Source organism: Ylistrum balloti, unplaced genomic scaffold (assembly GCF_031769215.1).
Source record: "Ylistrum balloti isolate Yb309-2 unplaced genomic scaffold, AGI_CSIRO_Ybal_v1 Utg369724, whole genome shotgun sequence".
NCBI lineage: Eukaryota > Metazoa > Mollusca > Bivalvia > Pectinida > Pectinidae > Ylistrum > Ylistrum balloti.
In genome coordinates, this window is record NW_026781942.1 from 1,251,686 (window position 1) to 1,273,450 (window position 21,765).

Genomic DNA, 21,765 nt, shown 5'->3' on the forward strand with positions numbered 1-21,765 from the left:
GGATAATTCTTTATGCAGTCTCCAAAATCCTGTGAAATTGGTAATGTTGTCTGGCCTTATAAATAGCTTGTATTCTCTGTTGTTAGTAGGGAATGTCAAATCTACAACTACACTAACAGGATTTTTACAAAACTCAAAATGAAAAACTCATCAACACAAGTAAAGCTATAGTGATTATACTATCCGTCATGTCATAGCATTCAAAACCAAAACCCATTAAAATTTATCCCCATCCTATAGGGTATCATCCCCCATCCCCCAACCCCCTTCACATAAATCTTTGACATCAATTTTCAGTCACACCACTCCAATTTGTCATTTATATTCTTCAAATCACTACTCCTGAGATCTTACTGCCTAGACTAGTAATGTCCATGTTCACTTGTTAATTATTACATCATTCCCACTTATACAATAAAACATGCACCAAACTTATTGCAACAGTACAAATCTCTACATTCTCTGAGACAACACCAACCTCTCATCCGACGTCAGATTATCACACAGACAACATAATTGATCTAATGATGCCAGACTGATGGGCAACATAAGACAGATGATCTGTCTGCAGATCCATACTAATTGTGTGCTTTCTCTCAACATTTATCCTTGTTTTCTAACAGTGCTACTAATCAAGGCAAATCAAATATTGTAATACCCAAGTCACTAGGACCATGGGAAAAATGCTAATAGTAAATATGATATTTGAGATAAAGGATAAAGTCACAGGACACAAAATGACTGACTAAAAAGATGTGATATGCTCACAATCCTTCTGGCATTTGTGTTCTCCTTTAAAGTATACATTCATGAAAAAATTGATGTACATCTATTCAATAAATATCTACTTAGCTATATTCCTTGCCACACCACAGTGTCTGTTTTTTCCAACCCACCCACAATAACAGTATCACAGAGAACATGGCACTGGTTCCCCAGTCTATCAATAATAGGTAAAATTTCATTCTTTCAATGGTTCTATGTTTTTGGCTATTTTCAAGGATGGAAGAAAGCGTAAAATTGTCATTAATATATACTTTGAAAACAAAACAGATAAAGTGATAAAGAAATTCTTAATGGGTTTTGATTACTTGAAAATCCTAATCTTCAAAATTAACCATCATAGCAATATGTAGAAATTTCTTCAGATAGCCTAATTTTTTGTCCCTAAATAACCTCAAAATACCATGCTATACTACTGCTACACATAAACGACATTGCTTTGCCTCTGATGGCATTGAATAGAAGCTTTATAAAAATTCTGTAATACTTTCCCTTATATTCATGAAAATAATTTCTTTAGGAAGAACTAACATGGTTACCTGTAACAGGTGCTGATCCTTGTGTCTTAGTACTTGGAAGTGTTATTGTACACTAGTCTAGATCATGTAATACCAGCATGCTGATGTGACCTCAATGTGTTCAAAGTGTTACTTGTCTTGTAGAAATGCAGAATAAACATGGAAAATAAAAGATGGACTTCTAAGACAAAGGTCATTTGCAGAACTACTCCAGAGTCTTGCTGACCCCTCTTACATACCCTCAAATAAAATAAAACTCATAATTAATAACAAATGCCAGTCTTATATGGGTTTCTTAGAAAATGAAAATCATCCATATCATTAGTAATGTCATTCATCCAACTTGGCAAAGCACAATCAGATCCTTCCAATATATAAAGATATAAAGGAATATTCATTATCAGTAACCAAATTGTTCTGTTATATTGTTCGGTTTTGTTCTACACAACCAACAGATGAGTTTCTTTGACCTCAAACACAGCACACTGTAGAGTCTGTGTACTGTGATAAAACACTGGTTTGATGTGGCGTGCTGTGTATCCTTCTGTACCAACACACTTCATACAGATGTCCAACAGACTCCAGGAAGTTTTTGTCAAACAGAAGTTGTCCCTATTTCATCAGTGTAGCACTAAACCCACCTACAACAAGAGGAGATTGATTCTACCAAAGATAATATATGTACTTGGATAAAATGATGATCTACTGAAAATTAATTCCAAGAAAAAACTGCATTTCAACATTACAAGAACAAGAGTAAGAAGACTTCTTTATTTTCAAGCCATTGTTCTAAACCAAAACAACAAAGATAACACTTTAACGTTATCTAAATACTTATTATTCAAATACAGAATGTACAGTCAAACTTTGTTATTTTGAAGTTAGCATGACTGTTGGAAAACTTTAAAGTTAGCGTAGCCTTGTCATACCTGCTCTGGATTCATTTGGGCACACCTCCAGTTGTACAGGTAATACTGTAGGTTTCCATCACCAATGCCAAACTTAAGCTTCTCCAGGAATTCTTTGTTGTCCATTAAATCTAAGGCATTAAATACATCAAATCCCATCTACAACAGAAAATCCAATTTCATGAGAGGGGTATGTATACTTGACACTATCAATATGTTTATTCGTCTGGTTACCCAGTAATGAGCCCATGAATAACATGATAAATATGCTTATTAGAATGGTAAACATCTCCATGTGTGATATTAAGAAATCCATGCTCCTAATTTTCTGGTAAAGATTCAAGATAGCCAAGATTCAGATACCATTCAAGTTCTTCACATAAGTAGCTATAGTACACCAATAAGAATCAATGAACATGTTTATAAATACATACTCTCTTGGCTACAATAAGAGCATCCTGCATCAGATCGTTCCAGGGTGTCTTTGTGCTGACATTGTAAAAGGAGTAGGCCGCCTTCAGATACTTGTGTGTGGGATGGTGCATCACAGTTGATGGTAGTGTGTAGAAGCTGACAAAGTCTGTGACAGTTCCCTCTTTCTGTAGTAACCGATTAATCCATACTAAGTTATCATGATTTTACATTTCCAACATGAATACGCACATTACAAACCTGCATCACAAAATCATTTTAACCCACTGCCAGATAATTTTCTCAAACTGCATTTATTTCAGATATAACAAATATTAAAACAACTATATTTCTGTTGAATGACAGTCTCCATTTTTTCTTGCCAGATAAATTTGACAGAACCTCTACATTTCCGTAGCCAATAAATTACCAACTGGCTTATGATTTTTACCTTGTTGTCAGTACAAACATATTTTTTTCCAGAGAGTGTGCATGCTTGGACAGAGATACATCTATAAAATTTATAACGTGATAGACTTACCTCCACCACATAGCTATCAATGATTCCTGGCCTGGGTATAAACCAGTGCTTGAATTCCTCCATAGAAAATATTGGTGATAAGTCTAGACCTTGTAAATACTACAAACAAAACAAAAATTGTCAATAAAGCATTGTTATACCAAAACACTGTATTTACTATGTAGAATATCTCCTGAGAACAAGAGACAAAACTATATGAGTGTTCTCCAACATTTAGAAATATTTGTATAAATTGTTAAAGGATGATTAATTGACCATTTCATTTTTAAAAATATCTAACTTTTCCACATCACAGAACTTTCCTAAATTCGAAAACACTTTGTAAGTTATAAAAATGTCAACAAAAAAAACCAAACAAACAAAAATCAAGGACACTGTCAGCACTTTCAAAAAGAAAACAATTGTCAATCATTTTCTAGAAAACTTCTAAAGATCAGCTGTAATAGTTGTTGTTGTATAATCATACTTACTGCAGCCAGTAAAGTGTGAACATCCTGAATATCTGCTGGAGTAAACTCCCTAAATCCAGGCGTTTTTGGTGTCTGTTTACAAATACAAATTGTACCATCACAAATAATTTTTAAAAGTGATAAGGAAATGTTTACATCATTTAATTCAAAGAACATAAATCTGAAATTATCTTTGAAATATTTCTGCAGTAGAGATCACTGGTTTAAGTTGTATTTGAAACATGATAATTCACAAACAATCAGAGTCTATAACAAATTATTGCGCATGACAATATAACTTTCCCAGAATACCATACATCATCTTCACAACCTCAGCAGCTCGTGTTTATTTAATTAATATGTAATTGCTATATTGAACATTAATTAATTTTTAACTGAGATTATTCTTCCTCTGGTTAAATTTGAAAATAAAATTCTGTTTATTCTGAAAGTTATCCGTAAAATCTCAGAAATTTGATGCACTGTGTGTATTGCAGCTACAATGTATCACTTACATCGGGTAGTTTGTATAACTTGAGGGTCCGCTGCATAGTCATATTTCTACTTAGGTGTGAAAACTTCACTTCAATTAATTTCCTAGGATTTAAAGATCTGTGCCAATATCTGAAACAAATACTTCAATTTTGGATCAATTGCTCACATCACTATTACTCTAAATCTGTTTATAACTCAATCAGGAAAGGAAAATATCTAACTTTTTCCTCAACAGTAAATTATATACATATTAATTCACCATTGAAGGATCATCTAAAGACAAGGATTTCTTTCACTTCACATACAAAGTTATGTTACAATGTCCATGTCATAAGAACTAGATGTTTATAACAGAAATCCATGTTTCATCTCAAGAGAAAGAAATTGTGTTTAATTCCATCACAAAACAATGACACAAACATATTCTACAACTTACCTACAACATGCCACTGGTTTTGGTAGAACCACTCCTGCAGTATAAACTGCCTGGAAAAGTCCCTTCTGGTTGACACGTCTAGTTATCTCTCGTATCAACACTGGAGCCACACGCTTTGATCGTAATCGCTTGTGAACACACAGGAAATTGATTTCTACCATTTGTTTTGATCTGGAACCAACATGATTTTGCTATGAAAGTCTATATGCACAACGTTAATAAAAACAGCAGGAATTGACCAAGACAAACTTCACTACCTGAAAAGAGTAGTATTCCCAAGTAGTATGTTTTCCCCATCTGAATATAAACAAATTCCCCATCAAGAAAATTAGGTGAAAACATGGAGAATTTTTTTTCAAAACAGAGCTAATTAGTAATATTTTACAAATTTTCAAATCATGCCATCAATTCATGAACAAGAAATATCATTCTAACATCAATATTTTCCTATCTTATTGATGTAATCTTCATGTATGTCATACATTTTTATCCTAACCCTCTTTTGAACTTAAGATCAAAAGGACTGTCTGAAATTTCATCATATCTTAAAATAAGTCAGAAATTCCCTTTATTCACCATGGAAAGTATTCCCTAAATTCCAGGGTAACTGCTGCCCAGTGTCTGGAGGTGATCAATCAGTACCTTAGGTGAGAAAGTCTCCGCAAATTGGAAAGACTGAAACTCATACCCTTAAAACAAACAAGCTGGATAAGACTGACACATATACCATCTGTACATGCAAGATTGACCTTGTTTTTGACCCTAGCAAGTTTTGACACAGAATCCTACAAAAGGTGATGCTTGTATACATGTTTGTGGAATCTTCATATTAACCATGAAACTCCATTCCGCTCTGACAGACAGTCTGTTAGATAGATGATTTGTCTGTACTTACTTGTCATACATCTTGATTCGTGCTGGGACAGAAAGTCTGTTACATAGATGATTTGTCTGTACTTGTCATACATCATGATTCGCGCTGGGACAGAAAGTCTGTTACACAGATGCTTTGTCTGTACTTGTCATACATCTTGATTCGTGCTAGGCAGACAGTCTGTTACACAGATGATTTGTCTGTACTTGTCATACATCTTGATTCGTGCTAGGCAGACAGTCTGTTACACAGATGATTTGTCTGTACTTGTCATACATCTTGATGTGTGCTGGGACAGACAGTCTGTTACATAGATGATTTGTCTGTACTTACTTGTCATACATCTTGATTCGTGCTGGGATAGACAGTCTGTTAGATAGATGATTTGTCTGTACTTGTCATATATCTTGATTCGTGCTAGGCAGACAGTCTGTTACACAGATGATTTGTCTGTACTTGTCATATATCTTGATTCGTGCTAGGCAGACAGTCTGTTACACAGATGATTTGTCTGTACTTGTCATACATCTTGATGTGTGCTGGGACAGACAGTCTGTTACATAGATGATTTGTCTGTACTTGTCATACATCTTGATTCGTGCTAGGCAGACAGTCTGTTACACAGATGATTTGTCTGTACTTGTCATACATCTTGATGTTTACTGGGACAGACAGTCTGTTACATAGATGATTTGTCTGTACTTACTTGTCATACATCATGATTCGCGCTGGGACAGAAAGTCTGTTACATAGATGCTTTGTCTGTACTTGTCATACATCTTGATTCGTGCTAGGCAGACAGTCTGTTACACAGATGATTTGTCTGTACTTGTCATACATCTTGATGTGTGCTGGGACAGACAGTCTGTTACATAGATGATTTGTCTGTACTTACTTGTCATACATCTTGATTCGTGCTGGGATAGACAGTCTGTTAGATAGATGATTTGTCTGTACTTGTCATATATCTTGATTCGTGCTAGGCAGACAGTCTTTTACACAGATGATTTGTCTGTACTTGTCATATATCTTGATTCGTGCTAGGCAGACAGTCTGTCACATAGATGATTTGTCTGTACTTACTTGTCATACATCTTGATTCGTGCTAGGCAGACAGTCTGTTACACAGATGATTTGTCTGTACTTGTCATACATCTTGATGTGTGCTGGGACAGACAGTCTGTTAGATAGATGATTTGTCTGTACTTACTTGTCATACATCTTGATTCGTGCTGGGATAGACAGTCTGTTAGATAGATGATTTGTCTGTACTTGTCATATATCTTGATTCGTGCTAGGCAGACAGTCTGTTACACAGATGATTTGTCTGTACTTGTCATATATCTTGATTCGTGCTAGGCAGACAGTCTGTTACACAGATGATTTGTCTGTACTTGTCATACATCTTGATTCGTGCTAGGCAGACAGTCTGTTACACAGATGATTTGTCTGTACTTGTCATACATCTTGATTCGTGCTAGGCAGACAGTCTGCTACACAGATGATTTGTCTGTACTTGTCATACATCTTGATTCGTGCTAGGCAGACAGTCTTTACACAGATGATTTGTCTGTACTTGTCATACATCTTGATGTGTGCTGGGACAGACAGTCTGTTACATAGATGATTTGTCTGTACTTACTTGTCATACATCTTGATTCGTGCTGGGATAGACAGTCTGTTAGATAGATGATTTGTCTGTACTTGTCATATATCTTGATTCGTGCTAGGCAGACAGTCTGTTACACAGATGATTTGTCTGTACTTGTCATATATCTTGATTCGTGCTAGGCAGACAGTCTGTCACATAGATGATTTGTCTGTACTTACTTGTCATACATCTTGATTCGTGCTAGGCAGACAGTCTGTTACATAGATGATTTGTCTGTACTTACTTGTCATACATCTTGATGTGTGCTGGGACAGACAGTCTGTTACATAGATGATTTGTCTGTACTTACTTGTCATACATCTTGATGTGTGCTGGGACAGCACTAATGAACCCACACAGCTTGTCATTCTTTATCACTCTCACCCCACAATGCCAGTCTTTACACCATCCAGGAGGCTGAAGTGCCCTGACAGAAAAAACCCACAAAATTGTATCTTCACGTATAAATATTTTCCTGGTAATGAACATGCAAGTTTCTACATTAGTTTGTTTATTCTTTAGTAGGAACACATGTTTGTTTGTATGAAATAGATTATCAAATAATACACAATAGTTCATATCACAATGATACTAAAATAATAAAAGTATTTTCAATGTGTAATTTCTGTTATCATCCTTTGAAAGAACTTTGGGAAAATTTATGGTCTGAAGGTAAAATATAGCAAATGTACTGGCATGGTGATGATCCCTTTTGAACAGGTGATTTTATTTATTTACCTCACTGAAAAAAAAAGAATATTCCTTAGAATAGAAAAATGGTTCATAGCTAGTACATACCATTGTAAGAATTCTGGAGAATAATCAAACCGAAACATGTTGTCATCATCCTCAACATAGTTTTCATTCAGCAGAGTGTACAGCTCCTTCAGCTACAAATAAGGGTTAAAAAAACTTCACTTCACCTTTGTATAATTTGTCTTTACTAAGTAATTCAGTAACATAAATTTCTAATTGCTGAATAATTATCAGCACCCACAGTATTGTTGAAAAGCAATAACAGAAATGTTTCCCTCCTTGGGGACGTGATAGGGAGATCAAAAACACAGGGAAATATTAGTACAGTAGTAAAAGAAGGGTAAAACAAATGTTTATCGACACAAAAGAATACCTTTACCTCAATATAACAGGGTCAAACTAATAGTAATAATAACACATTAAAAAATATCTCCCAATAAAACTTAGCTTTAAAGGTAAAAATAAAGCAGCACATAATTATAAGCTGTGACAGGTAACAGTGACATTTTGTGAAAGTCAATATTGACCTTTTACCATAGAAATCTGACACTTCACCTTTTTAAACAGTGACATTTTACCAAGCTTATTAGTGAAATTTACCAATGGTAAAAAAATGACATTTTACAATGATCAAAAGTGACATTTTACAATGGTAAACAGAAATATTTCATAATGGTCAACTCTGACATCTTACCATGGTTAAGTGATATTTTACCCCATAACAGGTAACAACAGAAGGAGACATATGTGGTGATATTGACTTTTAAACGATGGGATTTTATGAATTCTCAAGCTCAGGATAAACTTACAATGAGGGGGTCACACAAGTCTAGGGTATCCCATCGAAAGCCTCCGGGGAGAGAGTATGGTTCACTGCGGATCTCTTCAACAGGTTTGTCTGGTTCTATAGCTTCATTTACTGTTGTCTGGATCTTCTCATCTGCAAGGTAGCATACCTTGGTTTTGTAATCAAAATCCCAACAAACGTTATCATGATTAATCCTGCAATATTCCTTAAGATCTGTAACTTCCGGTACAAAACCATTTCAGAAACATAGAAAATATTTTCAGTAGTAGTACTAGTAAATCAGAAGTAGATAGTTCTACACAAGGATTGTTAGCATGAATTAGACTCATATTTCTACACTACTGGCTGAATATTTGTACCTAGGTTTTAATGATTCTCCAACCAAAGAAAAACAAAAGTTTAAACAGTATAACCTTAACATCTGCCAGTATTCTAAACTTTCCAGTTTTTCAGGTAGAATTTCAAGTCTGGGATTAGAAATTCTATCTTTTAGCACTTTGGCAGATTGGACTTACTAATTTTTGGTACTGGCTGAGTCTCCCAGAACTGATAACGCTTTTTGGATGCCTCCTCCATACTTTTGGGTGCCGCTGGTGCCATTGAGAGGAGCTCAACAGCTTTCTGAATCCTCTGTAATCCTGATAAAGATGATGTCTGTAAAAAGGAAACAATTTCATAAATATACAGAAATTTATGGTATCTCAAACTTACTTCTGAATATTCACTACATTTGAACAAAAAGCAACTTTGATTAAAAAGCATTGTTCTCACATAGACTAGAAACAGATAGTTAGCTTAAAAGTAACATTTCATTAATATGTTTTCTAAGAATAACCGGGTTCAGTGTTGACCCAAAAAAGGCTACTTTTGCCATCAATCAACTTTTCTGAACAATGGGAAAGCAAAATTTGAAAAATCCTCAATAATCAATGACAAAGTAACATTTCTGGCTATATTTGGTGGGAGGATGAAAATCTTTCAAATGGATAATATGCAACTTATATACAACTTCTATAAATAAAATTTATGAAACAATATGAAAAGCTTCTTTTTTGTTACTGCCATTGATAGAGGTGACATCAGACATGATGTGCACCTTAATCACCCGGTAACTTAATAATATGCTGTATATCAAGTGCTGAACTTGTATTATATACCTAAAAATTAAACACTTAAATCTTTGCATCTTTGAAATAAATTTAGTGTTTATAACATAATGATTCTTTGAATTCATAGATGTGGCTAAATGAAATAAACTGTGACCAGACACTGTGTGTATACAAAGTATAGGTACTTATTTACACTGGCAAAATGATAGCTACAGTTAAAATCAGCTTAAAGAATATTTTTTAATCTACTTTAACATTTTCTCCTTTACTTACAATAGAGAATGCATTTCTGCAGTGATGTTTTCTTAAGAAGTAACACATTAGTTAAAAAAATTCAGATATAGACTGATAAAGAATAAACATTAATCAAAACCTTCATTTTAACATTTATTAATCACTTATTTTAACATAATCAAAATCTTCATTTTAACATTTATTAATCACTTATTTTAACATAATCAAAATCTTCATTTTAACATTTATTAATCACTTATTTTAACATAATCAAAATCTTCATTTTAACATTTATTAATCACTTATTTTAACATAACCAAAATCTTCATTTTAACATTAATCAAAACCTTTCTTTTAATATTATAACATTTATCAAAACCTTCATTTCAACCTTTTAACATTAATCATTTTAATATAATCAATACCTTCGTTTTAACATTAATCATTTTCATATAATCAATACCTTCGTTTTAACATTAATCACAACCTTCCTTTTAATATTATAACATTAATCACAACCTTCCTTTTAATGTTATAATATTTATCAAAACCTTCATTTCAACCTTTTAACATCAATCATTTTAATATAATCAATACCTTCGTTTTAACATTAATCACAACCTTCCTTTTAATATTATAACATTTATCAAAACCTTCATTTCAACCTTTTAACATTAATCATTTTAATATAATCAATATCTTCGTTTTAACATTAATCATTTTCATATAATCAATACCTTCGTTTTAACATTAATCACAAACTTCCTTTTAATATTATAACATTAATCACAACCTTCCTTTTAATATTATAACATTTATCAAAACCTTCATTTCAACCTTTTAACATTAATCATTTTCATATAATCAATACCTTCGTTTTAACATTAATCACAACCTTCCTTTTAATATTATAACATTAATCACAACCTTCCTTTTAATATTATAACATTTATCAAAACCTTCATTTCAACCTTTTAACATTAATCATTTTCATATAATAAATACCTTCGTTTTAACATTAATCATTTTAATATAATAAATACCTTCGTTTTAACATTAATCATTTTCATATAATCAATACCTTCGTTTTAACATTAATCGTTTTAATATAATCAATACCTTTGTTTTAACATTAATCATTTTAATATAATCAATACCTTCGTTTTAACATTAATCACAACCTTCATTTTGATCTTACTTCTGGTGCATCCTCTGTGAGTGGACCTGAAGCTCCAACTTCTTTTTTCTGTCCATTTTCAGATCCCTTGGATCCAGAACCCTGACTCTCTGAATCAGCCTCCATCCCAGACTGGTTTTGTTCATTCTGATCGTGGAGCATGGGAACCCTTACACCATGGTCTTCATCATCATTAACTATTTGACTGTCGGAGTCACCACTTGACCTTTCGATATCTTTGTGTTTTCTTTTCTTAAGAAATTTCTTATTTTTCTTTCTAGATGCAGCTTCCAGTCTGGTTGAAAAAAGGACAGAGAAGCAATTGAATTGAAGTGAACTTGACTTATGATATGATGTAACATTAAGAACAATGCTTACAAATGTGATATTGTAATATGGGCAAAGCAGAACGGCATAAAACTAAAAACACTATCAAGGCTCCCAGATTTTGAATTTTAAGCCATTTTTCCTCAAATTTTACAGTGATGAATAACAAACTTTTCAGGGAACATGATATCACAGTATGTCAATTAAAAGACCTTTAAAAGTATTCAAACCTTTTCAATCAGATTACAATGTAAATACACAAAGTAATGAACAATGGGAGGCATTTAACATAACACACAACTTATCTATTCCAGTACAAGTTATGCAATTCATCCACAAACTAGATGATAAAATATTAACTATATAGGAGTGAAAAGATATGATAACCTTTTTATGACAGCCCCCTTATCTATAACCATCAATTTCTACTGGTGCCTTCACCATTCCCCTAATGTTGTTTAAGTTAATCTGATGGTTATACCCCATTATATGCTAATTGAGCAAAAGTCATACAACCAACTTGAATGTATTTACTTCAGAATCATTTTGTCATATCTGTGTGTTAAGTGGTTAAAAAAGTATTATTCCAGTCTTAACCTTTGACATAACAACCTTGACCTAAGTTCAAGTGCTTATATACATATTTATCTGTGCTTGTGGGTATATTACTGCTATTCGTATGTGAAATGAATTTAAATAAGTCGAGTCAAGTACATGAAAAGCATATAAAATGTGCTTGCATGATTGAGGAATGACATACAGGTTGTCAATGTCTAAACTAAAAACCTTATCACTGATCAATTCTCTTCTTATGTGGGCTATTTTTTTTTTTTTTTTTTTTTACATTCATCCTCGAGAGTTGCGACTCTTTCTTATACCTTGGATTCTGAAATATGTTCAGTGTTTCCTAGCTTGGTCATGGACCTTTTCAGTGTTCCATAGCTTGGTCATGGACCTATTCAGTGTTCCATAGCTTGGTCATGGACCTATTCAGTGTTTCATAGCTTGGTCATGGACCTTTTCAGTGTTCCATAGCTTGGTCATGGACCTTTTTCAGTGTTTCATAGCTTGGTCATGGACCTATGCAGTGTTTCATAGCTTGGTCATGGACCTATGCAGTGTTCCATAGCTTGGTCATGGACCTATTCAGTGTTCCATAGATTGGTCATGGACCGATTTAGTGTTCCATAGCTTGGTCATGAGCATATTCTGCTAAGTACCAATTCTTTCTAATGCAAAGTTAGCCATGAATCATTGACTGAATTATGACATTCATATACAATTGTCTTAGACCAGAGTAGTTTAATAAATCCATGAAATAGTTTATTTGTCATCCACAAAAACAAAACATATTCCAGGAAATACCAACTGTTGGTAGTCAAATCATTCCGGATCCTAGTGCTTGCTGCAGCATTGCCTTTTTCCTGTTTACCGACAACTTCGTTGGGGAGGGGGGGTTATTCAGTAGTCAATAATGTAATGTTAAAATCCTGTCTGTTTTTGTCGTTGTGCTTTTGTAGCAAACATTCAAATGCATCGAACAGAATAAATAGTCTGAAAGGCGTATCCGAATAAGATGATATTCTCAACCAGAACACAGATGAGAAACTAAAACCGATTTTCGTGACAGAGCAAGCATGCAAGGGCAGGGTCACCGGGGAAGGGTCTTGTAGAAAATGAAGTTCAATCGGGATTATTTAATCTGCAATACAAAAATGATGTGTATACCCTTGTTCAGACACTTCATCGTCGTCAACGTCAGCGTCTACAGCACTTGGATCTTGATCTAAGTCCGAGCTCATGTCATGCAGAGAGTCCGCATCCGCCATGCTTTCTAATTTTAGAGACGGAAGCATAAGCCATTCTACGATTTGATTGGTTATTTTTACTGCACATTTTTTCTTGTAAAAATATCCAGAATCGATAATACTTGTAAATCTTTTTTCTTTTATTGTATAAATACTAAAAAAGGCATCCAACCGAGTAAGGATATGTTTAAGAATACTTAAGTTGCGGGATGATAGTCGATCAATTTGCGCATGCGTAGGCTGCTTGACAACAACACGCAAGTTGCAAGAGAAGAGCGAAAATTTAACCCTCTTGTGTGAGGAACGGTGCCAAACATGACTTCGAAGAGGAAAGAACTGCAAAAACTAGTGGAAAAACTATCAAAGAAAAAAGAAATTCATTGTATGTATAATGACAAATTGGCAAGTTGATTTAATTTTTCTCCAAACCAAAGCAAGAACGTTTTTGTTTGTAATATACTGTACAGTAGGCATTGACAGTTTTATGTGAAGTGTTCACACTTCTACCTGCAGTTGCTATCATGCTGCTAAACGAGCAGGAATCATATAATACACATATTTATGTTAATCAAATTGCTTTGAAAGGGAAAAGAACCGGACTCTTAAAGACATCTTCACCACTGTAAATATGCCGGATCTATATCTGTAACGGAGGTCCTCCGCTACGAGCCGAACTCGGAACCCCAGGCTTACGCTCAACCGATCAAGCAAAAGAGAAATTCTCCCTTACTGGGCTATAAATTGTGACCAGTATTTTACAAGGGTTATATACTCCACCTCTAGGAAGAGAAATCATCCTCGAGTTTCCAGGGGCCATAGTGATGCTTGTGAAAGAATTACCATGTATTATTCCCTAGCCCTTAGATGGGTACCAGTGTAATAGAGGTCATTATTTTATCTCAGTGTATTGGCTTGGAATATAACCCAGAACCCCTTACTCACTAGTCTGATGCTCAACCAATCAAATTAAAGAGTTCTCCCTAGCCACGTGGTATCTTGTGGCCGGTATTTTACTAGGGTTAAATAACTAACTCATAATATGAAATAGCAAGGAAATGTCTACTGACTAATTGGTAGAAATATAAATATTGCAATTCCTGATAAATTGGCAGCTTTCTGTGTGAAAGTTGATGCATTTAATTTTCTCGTTTATGAAAAATGAGAATGGAATCAGATATGTTCTTCATGCATTTCAAAGCATCATTAATGTATTGTCTATATGTTTATTGAATTTATGATTTTTTCAATTATTCATAAGATTGTAGTATGTTTTTTATTTCCAAACCAAAGCTTCAAAGGATTTGTTGGGGTTTTTTTAATCTATATTATCAATGGGTAGGAAATTCTCATTTGGTGCTATGAAAAAAAGAATTAAAAATGCAAAATCATTTTGCATAACACTAGATAAGTAGAGCTCAGAATTGTTATAGTTCAGTTTACATATATTTTTGTAGAATTTGATTACTTATTTTTGGAATGGAATAGAATTGCAAAACTTCTAAGATAAAGGCTTAACCAATTTTTTGTGTGGAATTTCCTGAGATACCTTGGATGGAAAAGAGTACAATGTATGTTAATTTAAATTGTAAACCATAGCAATATTTAATCTCAACATTTATAAGCACTTCTAAATCATAGGAACATATTGGATAATATTTCATTAATATTGGTACTTGGTAATGGTTTATTTCACTGTTATAATTATATGTTTTCCTTTCAGTTAACAGACAACAAATAGAAAAACTGATATACAAATTTTTTGATCTCCATGGTGGTCGTACAATGATGGACAAGAATCATGTTGTAAAGATGGAGAGGAGCATGTTCCGAGATGTCCTCTACAATTACTTCAGTATGACAGATGATGTCTTACTTGATAGAGGTAATTTTAGCTAGTGATTTCAGGACATTTCTTTACCTTGATATTCAGCTTAGTGCATTTGCAACAAGAAAAGGTTAATGTGTTCATGGAACAAGATAAATATATACACATTGCTGCTGCTGACCGTGCAATAAACCTACCTCAATATGCCTAGACTACCTTCCTTGACTGTATTGGGACCACAAACTATGCCTCTGGAATCCTTGAATTTGTCATCACCAGAACATCTGGTTCCACACAAATAGGATTTCAAATTTTCTTAAAACTTGAAGCAAATTTTAAATTCAGCTATTCAATTTTAAATTTCTCCCTGTGAATTTGAAGGATTGTGTAACCTCAGCCTATTACCTCATGATTTGTGTGCAAGAAGGGGATATATAGGGACTTTCCCATATGTAACATATGTGCATACATAAGTTAGTGTGAATATAACACTTATCTTTATTGACACTCTAGCAGCCCCATCCCTTGAGGTATTTTAATCAAACTTTACTTGCTTATAAAGGATAATTATTTCAAGAACTGATGATCTCAGATGAGCTTCATTTATTTTGATCAAACATCACACATTTATGAATGACCATAATATCTATGACAAGTTAGAATTTCAGAGATGTAAGGTCAAAGTTACTACTTGTCAGCACTGTGGTTGCTTAATTATTCTACAGGGATTTTGATCAAATTTCAAACACCTGGCCATCTTTTTCGTTCTTTTTTTATTCAAGTTGAAACTGCAAGAGGATTTGTATAATCTATAATGTCTTGTTTTCCTTTAATTTGATACAAGAATGTCACTTTGGAGTTTTCAATCTCTTAGTCTGGTATTGTTATTGTTTAGTTGTCATTGATAAGGACTTAATTTTGCGTAAATCTATGTTAGATAAAGAAGTGATTAAACATATTGATTTTTATTTTCAGTTTTCAGGGCTTTTGATAAAGACAGTGACAACTTTATAAATGTTGAGGAGTGGGTTAGTGGTATGTCAGTGTTCCTTCAGGGCAACAAGGAAGAGAAGTCCAAGTGTAAGTTTTTGAAGTAGTCAACTGGCCAAACTTGGGTGTCTTAATACAATTTTATTTTTTTAATCATAGCAAACTGACTTATTGCATGATATAGCTAGATGGTTATAAAACAATGCCCCTTTTTACATGATTACAACACATAACCTTTAATTTGCTGTTACATATTGTCCAGTTTTGCTTGTGAATTTGTTAAAGTTTTAATTTCATTAATCATACTAAGATTGGAAAGGACAAAATAGTTAATCACATGTATATATATTAATTAATCAACATCTAGATCCTACTTTTTCTTAGATTTTTTTCACATGCATATTTCAAGCCAAAGACACAATTACCCTCACTTGCTTAAATTGACATTAATTTAGAATAGTTTTCACAACAAAAAGCATGTATCAGTAGTTTTGACTTAATTACAGCCTCAAGCATCATTGTGCATGCTCAGATGATCCTTAAGGTTCTACCTGAAATAAGAATTGAAAAGTCTATCAAAACAAATGATGTCAGATGTGTGACTTCACATACACCAAAAGCAACTGAATATGAACAATTTTCCTACAATCCCCACAACATATTACTGGTAGATCACAATAATTGGTAAATCCTCCCATGCATGAAAGCAGTGATAGTAGATTTATTAGATAATTTTGTAGGTCTGTTTTGATTGACTCGTTTTAATGTGGTATCAGGAATGATTGTACAACTCAGTCCTCTTAAGGGTTTGTTGTACAACTCAGCCTCCGGAGATTACTGTGTGATTTATCCACTTATTTGTTATTTTTGTTTTGTTGTGTAACTGCTTTACTTACTTGTCTTTGTGTGCTTTTGCTCTTTGTCTACTACCAGTCTGTTTCTGTGCCTATGATCTCAATGGGGATGGCTACATATCACGAGAAGAAATGTTCCAACTTCTTAAGACATCACTAAGCAGGGTCTGTATTGTGTTTTCAACTCACCCCTACTTCATATAATTGTTATATAATATGTATACAAGTATATAGATATGCTGTCAAGGTTTTTTGAATTTTCATTTCCAAGTAAACTTGGTAGCAGATTTATAAGATTTAAAATTCAGTGTCTAATAACAGTAGAAAATTAATTGGACAACTAGGTCATTGTTGGCTGGACCTGAAAAACACTGTTAAAACCTAGTACAGAAAACATATGAAAGCTACTTCTTTATTTATTGTGATAATATGACACATTCAAGATATGATATCAATATACTGCTGTTGTTCTAACTTTCGAGGAATTTTCATTGGCCTGTCAGTCTCCGTCATTGACACTAAAACAACTGTGACTCCATTTCCTCAACATTCAAGTCACTTCCATTCCAGTTGTCTCACACGTATTCTAACCATCTCTGCTGCACTTTTCAAGCTCATCTTTAGCCACAACTATTCCACTTGTCCAGAACTCAAGTCACCATGAATCCATTTGTCACACACTTCAACTATTTGTACTGTTCAATTTTTCTCACACTACAAAATCCATATCTATCTCAGTTTCTCCACACCCTAGCTACATCTATTCAAGTTGCCCCTCACTCCAGTCACCTCTATTCAATCTGCCGCACACTTCACTCACCATTATTTCAGATACACCACATTTCAGCTATCTCTATTCCAGGTTCCTTATGAGTCAGCCCTATCTCTTCCAGTTGCCCCACACTCCAGTTACCTGTATTCCAGCTGCCCCTTATCTCAACCACCAATATTTCAAATGCACCACATTTCAGCTATCCCTATTCCAGGTTCCTCCTTATCCAGCCCTCTCTCTACCAGTTATCTCCACACTCCAGCCACCTTTCTTCTATAGTTGCCCTATAATCTAGCCACCTCTGATCCTGTTTTCACACACTCTAGATACTACTGTTCCAGTCGGGCCACTACCCAGCTCTCTCTCTATTTCAGCTGTAACACACTCCAGCTACTATAATCCTAGTCACATCATACCCCAGCCCCTCTATTCAACTCTACTCAACAGGTTTTTTTTATCTCAGTTGGGCCAATACCCTGCCCCCCTCTATTCCTGTTGACACACATTCCGGGTACTATAATCCTAGACCACACCCCAGCCACCTCTATTCTATTTTCCGAACACCCCAGCCTCCTCTCTTTGAGTTGCCGTATAATCCATCCACCTCTATCTGCTTCTATCTTTACTAGTTGATCCTATGTCAGGCCTAACAGGCAAAGACATTTCAGTTACAAAATTTTCCTATTTTCGGGATTTCTTGCAATTCCAGCTCTATTTTGCATGTAACATCTTCAGTATGGCTGCAGCCTGCATTCTCCAAGTTAAATGTGTCACAAAGTAATAGTTGTTAAAAAATGGCCAGTAGTATCCTAATATCATTGAATTGAAATGTGTGTAATTTTCATGTTGTTTAATATTTTGACATGTCATTTAAAATTGCTTTTGTTTTAATACACTTACATTGACTGCTTTTAAACTTTTTATACTTAGTTTTTATCATTGATATTTTTTATACACAGACATCATCAGATGAAGACCAGGATGAAAGTATTAAAGAATTAGTAGAAATTACTCTCAAAAAAATGGTAAGAATTCATAATGCTATTTCTCAATAGCCAAATGATCCAGGGTGGTGATATTTGGTCTGTATCATATTAGGATGAAGAGCTATCAAGTTTGTTAATGTAAATGACCTTGACTTACTTTCAAGATCACAGGGGTCAAATATGTTTTAATCTTAAAATGACAAAAGTTTTCAAAAACCAAATGGCCCATGCTGCTGATATTAGGCCTGTAGCATGATGGGATAACAAGCTACCAAGTTTGGAAATATGAATGACCTTGACCTGTTTTCAAGGTCAGAGGAGTCAAATATGTTAAAATCTCAAGCTTCTTCTTAATAACCAAAAGGCCAAAGGTCTGGATATTAGGCATGTAGCATGCTTTTTTCAACAAGCAATATGTCCAGAGCAATTGCATTTGTGTAGTGCATGTAAAAAGAATATGATTTCAAGTTTGTAGAAAATATCGTTATGAACCAACCAATGTCTTCTATGTAAGCAGTAGTGTAGTTAAGCAATTTATTTTAGGTCTATTTGGCCTCTTTCACATATAGGTCTTTATAGTCAGATAACCGGTAAAGCTTGTTGTGTCAGTTCAATTTTTGAGACTGATCAAAATAACTAATGGTTGGTCAGACACCGCTGGAATGGAAAGGCAGGGCCTAAAAGGGGAACCTTCAGCTATTTTTTTAAAATCCTTCTTCTGTAGGAATTATCAGATTTTATTTAAATTTGGTTTGAAGCAAGTGAATAGGAAACAATTTTGTATAAATGATAGGACTCTGACCCCTTGGGCCTTATGGACAGACCCAAAAAGTAAGATAGAACAAATTCTTCAAAATCTTTCTCCTCCTGAATGTCAGGATTCTGTTCTTATCGGGTCTGAAACATTCTGAGGTGAAGGGGAAACAATTTCATATAAACAATGGGTCTTAGCTCTTTGGGGCCTTAAGGACAAGGCCAGATAGGGGAAATAGAGCAAATTCTTTAAAACCATTCTTTTGTATGAATTTAAGGTGTGGTTTCTGTTAGAATTTAGCCTCAAACATGCTTGGGTGAAGGGAACTCAGTTTTGTATAAATGATGAGTCTCGTCCCCCTAGGGAATTAGGAGCGTGGCCCAATAGAGGATATCCTTTAAAATTCTTCTACTGTAAAAGTGATTGGAATTTTGTCCAAATTTTGTCTGAGAGAAGGGGACACAGTTCTGTATAGATAGTATTTCTCGACCTACTGGTGCCTTAGGGGTAGGGCCCAATACTGCAGTAGGGTAAGTACTACAATTCTTCAAAATCTTTCTTCTGTAGGATTCTGTCACAATTTTATGTGAAAGAGAATCAAATATATGTGGATATGTGCCTCCTTTGGGGTAGGAGGGGCAGGGCACAATAGGGGTAATAGAACAAATTCCTTCAAAACTTTTTTCATCTGAAGGGATGACAGGATTCTATCCACATTTAGTCTGAAGCATTCTTGGGTGAAAGAGACCTATATAATTGGTTTCGCAAATCCTGTGAGGGTAGAGGGGTGGTAGCTAATGGGAGAAATAGATATGTACATACAATTAGAATCCCTTTTTGTTTAGTTTGGATAAACAATCAACTAAACAAAACCAGGTGAGTGATACAGGCCCTATAAACCTTTTGTTTTACTTACTAATAAATAAGTGGAAGATATCAAGGTGTTTTTCTACCATGTACTGTTTATTTCCTAAAGGATGGTGACCATGATAGTAGAGTGTCATTTGAAGACTACAAGAAGGGAATTGAGGAAGAAAATTTGATGATGGAATTCTTAGGGCCCTGTCTACCAGAAAAAAAGGTACTGTTCCTTCTTATTTAATCACAATCCAGTTCATTCCAGTAAAACATTTAATTGACCCCAGGACTCAAAAAAAGAAATCATTTTTATTCCAGACTCAGTGTCTTATGTATTAATGAGGTATGTTACTTGAATAGCCATTATTAGAAAGAGCTAATTATCCATAAGTGAAATGGCAGTCAAACAAAGTTACCACACCTAATGTTATGTCATTTATCCACTTTATGTTTCATTGGTTATCCATTGGTCATTGGTTTCTCTACCACTTGTTCTCATCCATCATTTTCTAACGGGAACATCTAATGAATGTTCCTCCAAGTTGACTTTATAATGTCATTTTGATGTGTATCTTTGAATATTGGACTGGCTACTGGGTTAATTTTAGACTTGACTGGGTGAAATTGATGTGTTGATGTATGTAAGACAATTCTGTGGTTAGAGTGAATATTGTCGTTAAGATAATGTCCATCACTGATGAAGGTTTGAGTGGTTTATGCTACTTTACTCATGCCGGAAAACTGACAAAAAAGAATGTACAGCAACTTAAGCAACAGATTAATGTCTGCATCTTATTTCACATTTGACAATTATATACCAACACAAATTTTGTAAGTAACTTTTGACCTCTGACAAATGAGTTTGTATGTATTAGAAGCATTATTCCTCTTACATAACTTATCTCCTAAAAAAGAAACCTAGTTATATTTAACTTGTTTTTTTTTCAGATGTGTGATTGTTTCTTAGATGAAATAGAGCAGCTTGGCAAGTACTAAACAAGAGATGAGGAACACACTGCAAGTTATACTCATGTACTCGGCAGATGGTTACATACTCAAAAAATAAAACCACCATTTGTTCTCAGACATAGATTCTTACTTAATTTGCTGATTGAAATAAGAAAAAGTTGTTGTAGTTTAATGGGGGGAACATAATGTAACATTGATCAAGGTGTAGTGAAAGTTGGCAGATGAGATAATCAGGAGGAAGATGTAAAAATTCATTGAAAGAGCAGAAGTTGTCTGAAATAAGAATAAAATCAGTTCATTAAATCACAATAGTATTACAAAACCTAGGAAAAATCTTATTCAGTATAATGAAGCAGATTGAAAGGTAACAATATAGACTGCAGGGAAGTAAAAAAAACGCCCCAGGGTAATGGAACAGAACCAGAGGTAATGAAATAGACCCCAGGGTAATGAAACAGGCCTAGGGTAATGG

At 34.2% G+C, this 21,765-nt stretch overlaps 2 protein-coding genes across 2 annotated transcripts; one reads left to right on the top strand and one right to left on the bottom strand.

Moving 5' to 3' along the window:
* Positions 1 to 270: 270 nt before the first annotated feature.
* LOC132565576 (glycylpeptide N-tetradecanoyltransferase 1-like) lies at positions 271 to 13,306 on the bottom strand. The gene is made up of 13 exons (XM_060230221.1): positions 13,206 to 13,306; positions 11,172 to 11,445; positions 9,146 to 9,284; positions 8,632 to 8,762; positions 7,865 to 7,956; positions 7,377 to 7,493; positions 4,542 to 4,712; positions 4,126 to 4,234; positions 3,632 to 3,703; positions 3,162 to 3,260; positions 2,644 to 2,808; positions 2,231 to 2,368; positions 271 to 1,942 (listed from the first exon to the last, which is right to left on the bottom strand). Exons 1-13 carry the CDS (start codon positions 13,304 to 13,306, stop codon positions 1,922 to 1,924), a joined length of 1,629 nt encoding a protein of 542 aa, XP_060086204.1. The 3' UTR covers positions 271 to 1,921.
* A 250-nt stretch (positions 13,307 to 13,556) lies between these two features.
* On the top strand, positions 13,557 to 21,333 carry LOC132565564 (calaxin-like). Its single transcript, XM_060230212.1, has 7 exons — positions 13,557 to 13,667; positions 15,006 to 15,167; positions 16,086 to 16,190; positions 17,034 to 17,119; positions 18,686 to 18,751; positions 20,443 to 20,547; positions 21,273 to 21,333. The coding sequence occupies exons 1-7, from the start codon at positions 13,601 to 13,603 to the stop codon at positions 21,318 to 21,320; spliced, it is 639 nt and encodes a 212-aa protein (XP_060086195.1). The 5' UTR covers positions 13,557 to 13,600; the 3' UTR covers positions 21,321 to 21,333.
* The last annotated feature ends 432 nt before the right edge of the window (positions 21,334 to 21,765 follow it).